This window comes from Diadema antillarum, unplaced genomic scaffold, assembly GCF_040938485.1.
Source record: "Diadema antillarum isolate AM-2024a unplaced genomic scaffold, OU_Dant_1.0 seq00001221_RagTag, whole genome shotgun sequence".
Classification (NCBI taxonomy): Eukaryota; Metazoa; Echinodermata; class Echinoidea; order Diadematoida; family Diadematidae; genus Diadema; species Diadema antillarum.
In genome coordinates, this window is record NW_027272011.1 from 803,815 (window position 1) to 812,983 (window position 9,169).

At 38.1% G+C, this 9,169-nt stretch overlaps 1 protein-coding gene across 1 annotated transcript; it reads left to right on the forward strand.

Moving 5' to 3' along the window:
- Positions 1 to 3,131: 3,131 nt before the first annotated feature.
- On the forward strand, positions 3,132 to 8,615 carry LOC139744938 (LYR motif-containing protein 4-like). Its single transcript, XM_071655351.1, has 3 exons — positions 3,132 to 3,223; positions 7,637 to 7,757; positions 8,448 to 8,615. The coding sequence occupies exons 1-3, from the start codon at positions 3,132 to 3,134 to the stop codon at positions 8,514 to 8,516; spliced, it is 282 nt and encodes a 93-aa protein (XP_071511452.1). The 3' UTR covers positions 8,517 to 8,615.
- The last annotated feature ends 554 nt before the right edge of the window (positions 8,616 to 9,169 follow it).

Here is a 9,169-nt window from a genome sequence, read left to right on the forward strand (position 1 = left end):
AATGTTTGCCGAATTGCCAAACACAAAAGTGAATACTCGGGGCTACTCGGTAATGGTATATGGTAAGTACTGCGATCTTTCCAAGAAACGAGAACTGATTTTGAGATAACGTCAAAGCAGAGATAAACCACTTAACAACTCTTCGTCAAAAAACTTCAAAATAGGGTCACTTACAGAATCCGATATATCATTTTCTTGTCCACGTGCCGGTCTCTTTCTCGATTTCGAAGCCATGATCGCACTCATCACAGATAACGACGACACGTGCGTGTGTGTGTGTGTGTGTGTGATGTGTGGTGACTTGTACAGTGTGTCAGCTGTCGATGTCCGCTGTGTGTATCAAAGAGTGTACACTCTTAGCGTGTATGCAGCTTCTGTACTCTTTTGGTACGTACGTACATGGGATATGCACGAGCTGGTAGATGGTGAAAGAAGCCCATAACTCGGATGGTGTAATGCCAATTTGAAGTGGCCACGGGGGTGGGGGGGGGGGGGGGGTGGGAACTGCACTGATTAGCATCTTGCCCATGAATATTAATCGTGGATCTAATATTAGAGATCATGCGATCAGTGATTATAATACACTGTACAACTTTTGTCTTTATAGAGGTTTAATAAAGAACACAACATCCCGCTTGAGTTAACATTTTCCCCTCGAAACAATGATTTATCTTCCCAGTTCTGCATGCTTCGAGAAAATTGACTCATATCTTCTCGAAGACAATCTTGGGACTCAATGGCCTAGATAAGAAACCCGTGTAAGGACTGAGAGAGAGAAACACACACACACACACACACACACACACAAACAAACAAACAAAAACAAAGATTATAGAGACCCGAGGTGTCTCGCTGTCACCTAAGTACAGGCCTATTGCAGGACATTTCTTGCAGATTGTTACCCATCAAGAAGAACATGGTTAACTTGGGTCGAAGCTTTGGGGAATATACTCAGAGGAAATGGTGTCCATATCTATAATCTATTACACACTGGCAATAATACCTGACAAGTTTGTAGAAAATTTGATGCATTTTCAAAAAGAAGATAGGAATATGGGCCCCAATTTGGGCCCTGATGGGGCACCACGGGCAGTGGGCAGACCATGAACAAAATTAAACTACATGTATAGTATTAACGTAGTAACTCAGAGTGCTTTAGACCCTTCTCATAATAGCACTATAAGATTTCACGTCCGGTTCAAGAGAAGAAGATATTTCGAGATTTCGAGCCCCAAAAGAGCAAAACAGAAGACTGATTTGATCGAAATCGAAAAAAAAAAAATGGAAAGTTGTGAAATTGTTAAGTTTTGCTTATTTTCACACAAAAGTTCTTGAACAGGTGACTGGTGTTTATAAAGAAATGAGTGAGCTGATGACGTCATCATGCACAATATAGACTACATATTAATTTGTAAAAGAACGGAAATTCAATTCTACTGCTTTCAAATATTAAACATAGTGTTATTCTTATATATATATATATATATATATATATATATATATATGAAGGGTTTGTTTGCAAAAACCGATAAGTCCATTTTTGAAGATTTTGAAGTACGATCTCTGTCATAAAGTACAAAATAATACCTTTTAAATGATATATTGGTCACTACATGTAAAGGTATATTTTTGAAGTTATGGTCAAAAGAAGCAAAAATTTTCTTATTATTCTCTTTATTTTGCTTGACCTTTAATCGCAAATATCTCCATTTGGCAAATATGGATTTACCGGCTTTTGCAAACAAACTCTTCATATATATATATATATATATATATATATATATATATATATACATATTATATATAATCATATATACATATATATATCCATTTTCAAAAAACATTCATTTACCCACCGAAGTGAGTTTGAACTATATGAATAGTCATTGATTTTCGCTACACTGCCCAGCAGTCAGCTAGCGGTTTCCATAACTTTAACCTTTGACCAATCAGAGTCCTAGAATTTTAGAGTAAGGTATACTTAAACTTTACTAATGACTCGTTGTAAGCGAAATTTCGTGTAAGGCTAAATAAATACCAAGTCACATGTTCGCTCTTGATCAATCATTTCTTTGATAAGGATCTGTTTTAGATCTAGGGCATGATTGTTCATCATTATCACACACGTCCGTTTATTCGCACGGGGTGACCTACAGCTAGTTTGAAAATGAGCAAAGTCTGAAACTTAACTTTGAAGATAAACAGGACAAGTTGTAGAACCGATTTTATTTTATGATATCACAACCAAACTACCCCTAACAAAATTAGACACTATTCATCTATAAACCATATCAATACTGCCCGTCGTCTACCAAGAATATAGACGTTCATCAGTCCTGTCACACCATGGCATTACTATCCAAGTTGGACCGGGACCTGTTACACACCCGCCGTCTTCTTGCACAAGCAACAATGTTTTACAAAATACAACATAACCTGGTGAATATCTCCTTCCCAGCCATCATAATCCCAGCAACTTATATTGGCAGAAATGACCACCTCCTCAAATACACAGTCCCGGAAGCCACAATTGATCCATACAAATATTCATTCTTATTTCTTCCCAAGAACAACAAAAATGTGGAACCGCCTACCAAACACCTACTACTTTCCAAGAGGCTGCCCTCCCATGTATTAGGAGCATGCAGTCCCCAGTAGGATCCAGAATGCTATAAATCCACCGGCTTGGTTTTTACTTGCACATGGCAAAATTTTTATTTTGTACAATTGATTATATTTGCCATAAATACACTCTGTCCGTTGGCCGTTATAATGTCACCGTGTACCATCCCAGTATAGCTTCTCACGAAAAGCTGCAACAGGGATTACTTCTTCGAGGTTCAAGATTATACTTTTTGTCTTCAAGATCAAAAGTATGCCATGTTTGTTTGTTTGTTTGTTTGTTTTGTTATTATTTTTGACACCCTCAAGCTCGCACTGCGCAGCATGTATGGTTAGCATTCTTATACCTTCTTCAAATTGGCACCAGGCCTTGGTCCCCGCGAAATCTGGTCGAATTTCCAAATTACCCATCGGGGTGCGCACATAGAGCTGTATTATACGTACTTATGTATGTAAATGCAGCTCTACGGACGGGTACGGGTGCGCACTACTGCACTGTTACGGAGATCATGGCTGGTGCTCAGGCAAGCAGGATGAGGGTACTTGCTCTTTATCGTGAAATGTTACGAGAGTCGCAGAAGTTCTCTGGATACAATTATCGGTAAGTAACATCCATCGTAGCAAGGTGGCCTCGGAGAGTGAGAGAGATCTATCTAGAGACTAATGATGGTGAAACTCATTTACTGTAATACCCCCGTTCTAACAAGCCTTAGTCCCACTCGCGAATAAATGTGTAACCGAACTTTCGTCTTTGCATGATGATGATGATGTAACTCCGACGCCGCATTGCATTGCACTACACTACTGTCACTAGTACGACTACTAGCTACGTAGTTCTACTTCTAGTAGAGTTGGTTGTCCAACACATCGACGCTCTAATATTTCTCTATCAATAGATACTTAGATATCTCACAATTTGTCTGAAATTTTACTCACAATATCAGTCATATGTGAAGAAAATATTCTGAATTCAGGTGTGCATTAAATTAAAATGCGATTTGCGTGTTGCGGTACACGCTCCAAGATACCAGTAACTCACTGCTTCGATTTCGAACGCGTGGGTTGTTATATTGACGCACTCAGTTGTGCCGTAATCACAGTAATTTTGAAACCAACACCCCTACCCTCTGTTGACCATACGTGTGAAGTGCACGTAATTAATGCTTTTCCAATGCACGGAATATATTATGTGCATTTATATTAATCTATGGTATCATTGTTTTGCTGTTGATCTTGTTTATTATCAGGTTTTTCAGTAATATTTGGACATCTTCATATCCCCAGTGAAGAATACAGAACCACTGTACATGGCTAAGTCTCATGCGTGAAATTCGTTCTTACACGCACTGTTATAAATCCGTAAAGGGGATTCCGTTAAGCCAGACGTAGTCTCCAGGGAACATATCCCCGACGACAAGATACAGAGCAATCTTTTACTGTAGTCAAATGAGTTACTAAGTTAGGTAATTACTATGGAGAAGAGGGCAGGACAGGTCTACCTTGATCATTCATATAATACCAGCAATCAGCAGACTGTCCTGACGAGCCATGGCCATGGTTATGGCTTCATTCATTGTACATGGTACAATTCACTTCATTTTGCTTCAATTTTTCATGTCAGGACAGGTACAGAATGCATTTGCTGTCATTAGAAAATGATGAGTCATTATTATAAATGAAAGACAAGCGCTTGCCTAATTGCCTCAATTACTTTTGGGGCAAGTAAAAATCAAACACGGGCAAGTGTTTTGGGACAATGAGAAAAAATGTGTGCCTGAATTGGCGGAACAAAAAATTTTGAAGCCACCTATTTTTTTTTTCACTTTTCCCCCTTCAAACCCACCAAGTCAATTTATACAGAAGTCCAAATGACTTTTTTTTTTTTTATAGCGATGCAATGCACCTTAATTTCATTTTTGCAACTTTCCAATAACTGTGTGAAAAAACCCCAATGTAATGCAACACCGACAGTGGTTCGAACCAGGTTTACAATGTGTGCTTTTTATAATTCAGATGATTATGTTTTAAAGCCCTTGACTTATAAGAGATTTTTGTAATCGTTTCCTATATTTTTGGAACTTTCTTTTCAGGCAAGTGTTTTGCAACAATTTGAAAATCTGCTTGTCCAACTGGGCAAGTGGTAAAATGAAGTTATGTACGGCACCCTGAGGTGTATGCATGGATGCAGTCTACTATGTAGATTAATTCAAGGGTGTTAGATATGCTTATTATTAACTAAATGTACATACAATGTACGTGTGTAAGGATTCAATGTTTTCAGGCAGCATGGCATTATACATACACACCCTGCACCACTAAGCCAACAAAAAGTCGCCAGACATGGATTTTTAGTGAAGGGCAGATTTTGAAAGAGCAGACTCTAAGTTTTGAAATGATTTACAACTCAATTCAAATGGACCCTCCTAACCTATCTACCTGGTAAATCTTTTAAAGAAAGCACATACTCTGGAGAAGTGTGAACTGAGAAAAGAGGCCGTGAGGTACAGGGTCTAGTCAAGCACTTTATCTTTACCAAGTTGTGGGACAATAAACTAAGGTGTAAACCACTGTAGCAACAACAATTAAGATATTATCAGATTAAGCTGAAATTAAGCATACTTTACAGGGAATAATTTTCCTGGTATTGCATCGCAATTTGCTATGCACTTTTACACCACTGCTACACAAACTATCTTTTGTGTAGCAGTTTTCCTATCATAGAAATGTACAGGATACCATGTGAAATATTGTTTATCAGCTGAAATTGCTAATCAAATTTGAGTGGGAAAATTATTCCCTGCTTTATTAACACATTCTGTCCATGCTTAATGCCAACTTTTAAAGCAGTAGCATTATCCTTTCTAAAGTTATTGAGAGCTGAAAGGGATTAGTATATGCAAAGGATTTTTTGAGAAATGAAGAGAGCCTGTAAGACATTTGTAGAGAACCTGCTGAAAACCCATTTTCGCATTCATTTAATGATCCCAAAAGTATAGATGATATACAAGAAGAATAGTGCATTCAGAAAATATGTAAAACTAAAAATTGACTTTGTTCAGCCATTTCACCATTTTTTGGGTCCTCACATGAAATACTTTTTGTTGGTTTTGTGATGTATAGTCACATATGAATATACAGGGGAAACTCGGTATAACGAACACTGCTATAACGAGATATCGGTTATAACGAGGAAATTTTCTCGGCCCCAAATTTCCTTCCACACAAGTCTATGTAAAATGCTACTCTTATAGCGAGATCGGCTATAACGAAATAACTGCTATAACGAGATAAATTTTGTGACTTCCAAACAAAGAAAAACATAGTAAATCAAACCTGCTATAGCGAGGTAAAGCAAAATGCCTTCGGTAAAGCTTTACTTCGCCTGTGCTATCATCTACCTCTTCCGAGATTGTAAAGCTTGATGCGCCAAAAACTGTCTTGTACACACATAATCATTTTCTTCAGTGCACTCCAGCTAGCACTGCATGTTGTACGTGTGAAGTGTGTGTGTGCACGCACACTGATACGTATGCAGAAAATGTGGTGAGACGGCCATATGTATACATGACATCATCATGACGTTTAGCAGGTGTGAGGCAATCTGATGCTGTGATTGGCCTTCTACTTAGGGAATTCCCCGTCTTCACACACACGCAGTCATAATGTACATACAGAATGTGTCACATACACACACAGCATTGTGCAGACCATTATTCAAGCTTTCCACACAACACACACCCATACGATAACCACATACCAATCCACAGACGATCTTGATATACAATCGCAAGCTATATAAATTTACAAATTCAAACATCTACAATTAATAAAAAACACATTCTTGATATTGGATTTCCTTGGCGAAAAACATCTTCTTACCCATAAAGGTGAGTAATTCCCTCACACATAATATCAAGTTATCAGTATTGATTGAAATATGATGGGTAGTCCCACATGTGCAAATTAATGTCTTTATCTTATGCCTTCTTTTATGCCTACTGATATAACGAGATATCGGCTATAACGAGGAAAATGACTCGGTCCCGACCATCTCGTTATATCGAGTTTCCACTGTACAATTTATATACATGCTGGCTCTGTGGACTAGGTTGTGTTCCATTCTCACTCCATAGGGCCAGTTCACTAGTTTCTCAAATTTACATTTTTCTAAATGCCAGTATTGAAGGAATCATTATTCCTGTACATCTATTTTTAATAACATACTGTGTAGGTTAGTTTGTATGCGCACAACTATGAGCATTTTGTTGTTCTTGTTGGTTTGTTTGTTTGTTAGTTTTTTGCAAGATCAAGATCTAAGGTAAGCCTGTGACAAACTCTTAAGATTGCCATAAACAACTGCTGTGCAGGAAGCATGCATAGCCATTACTCTTAAAAAAATAAATAAATGAAAAATAAAAACAAAACTAGAAAAGCACTCTGAGAGCGCAGACCACCACCAAGCAGCTACTTTCCACCAATGATCTTGCTCTTCCATAGAGATCAGTGATTTCCAACCTTGCGTATGCATGCTGAAAAATCGCCCGATTTCCCAATATAGAAGCCTTTTTTTCGTCATAAACCCTCAGCTGCGCCGCGCGCCTCGCCCTAGCAGAAACTAGAGCACGCACTTCAGCGCACGTATGAAAATCTTAAAAATGCGCAGCCTCAACTCCCAAGTTCATTGACCCTACCTGCCAAAATATCAAAAATCCTTCAAAAAATCCATAAAAATTTCCGGATCGCTACCAAAATTTAATCATCTGTTCCTTGTGTCATTCTCAACCTTCCCTGCAAGTTTCATCCAAATCCATGCACAACTTTTTGAGTTATTTTGCACACGGACAAATTAATTAACTAACTAACTAACCAACGGTAATGAAAACATAACCTCCTTCCCTTGGTGGAGGTAAAAGTTACTGATTGTCTGTATTTCCATGTTGTTCAAAAACCACCCAACCCCCACTTTTTTCCTTCCCAATTTGATAAGCACACTTATCAATTGCTTGTCTTTCAGAACATATGCACTGCGTAGAGTTCAAGATGCTTTTCGTGAGCACAAGGATGAGACATCGCCAGAGCTGATAGAGAGTTACATCAAGAAGGCTCAAGAAAACTTGCAAGTGATAAAACGACAGGTAACAAAATTCTTGCAAGTTCAGCTGAAAGGGAACAGTACTTCGTACCAAAAGGAGAAGTAAATCACAGAGAGGTGGATTGATTAGGAAACAGTGAAGAGAAAGCAATACAATATATCAAAGTTAAAATTAAAATGATATTTCAAGAAAGTTGTCGCATGTGATGAACAAAAATGATGCGGGTTGGTTCAACTATCATCATTTTCATTGCCTGAAAGTAAATGCCAAGTTCTCATAACTGCAATATTAGTTGTGTGGTACTTCTGAAAGATATAATGCATGAATGATATCTGGTACTTAGTTTGAATGGGACATTACAGTACTTGTAGCTTTGTATCAGATTTGTAGGTATGTTGCTTTGATATGACATATTTCAATTAAAAGACTGTCCTCAACTTTACTCTCAACTGTAAGCTCTGTCATATGTTTATTCCAACTTTTGATTTTTATTTCATAATCTTATCTTCTTAATGTGGGCATGATTCTATCTCAAGTCATTGAAAGTGATAGTGGTCTCTAACTTAGCTCTTTCTGTAAGATAGAAATATGCATGTTCTGAATTTCATCTGTGTTGGAAAGAAAGTAAAGAAAAGAAGATGTATAGATCATTTCAAAATGAAATTTCAGCAAAGCAGTCATTCTGCAGCTGGTGTTTTTTTTTAATTTATTACTTTGTTTTCTCTGTTGCAGGCTTCCATAAGCCAACTGTACAAGGATCCTAAACTTGTGATTGAAACCCCTTCAGGGAAGACTAGCTAGCCCAGTGGGATCCTGGTCTGTGGCAGTGCCCCGCACTATGGCTTGAAATGGGAGAGAACTGTCAGGTGCGGGAATTATGCAGAGGAGCATGGAGGAAAATGTAGAGGGCCCCCTTACAGTGGTATCTTTGTGATGCAGTAGCCCTTTACCCTTTCACAGAGATCGGTGAGGGTTCATCATGGAAGGTCTGTCAGAAGAAAGGGGATTCTGCTTCATGAGAGGCATCCCACCAAATGCATGGATCGATTTAACCTTACCCAGGAGTAAGGACTCGGTTGTGGTTCAGATGGCTGTCTAAATGTAATATCTTAATATATAATGCATGGACTCCTCAGAATTATTAATGTTCAAAGTGTCATCAGGGTTTATAGTTGTGTATTGTAAGACGATTCAAACATCCATGAAATTGTGCTGGAATTCTTTCCTGTGATAATGAATTCACTAGTAAATAAGTTAAGTAGTAATGATCCCTCTGTGGGCTAATAGTTAAAGTAATGCAATATACATGTACCTGTACCACTCACTCCAGATTTAGTGAGCATGAGTGTAGAAACAGTTGGAAGGGACATGTCTGTTTCTGGGCAAGTCCAAGATAACGAGTGTGTTACGTATGGGACATTCAGAGACTTTTATGACCTGAAAAATAGTGTTAA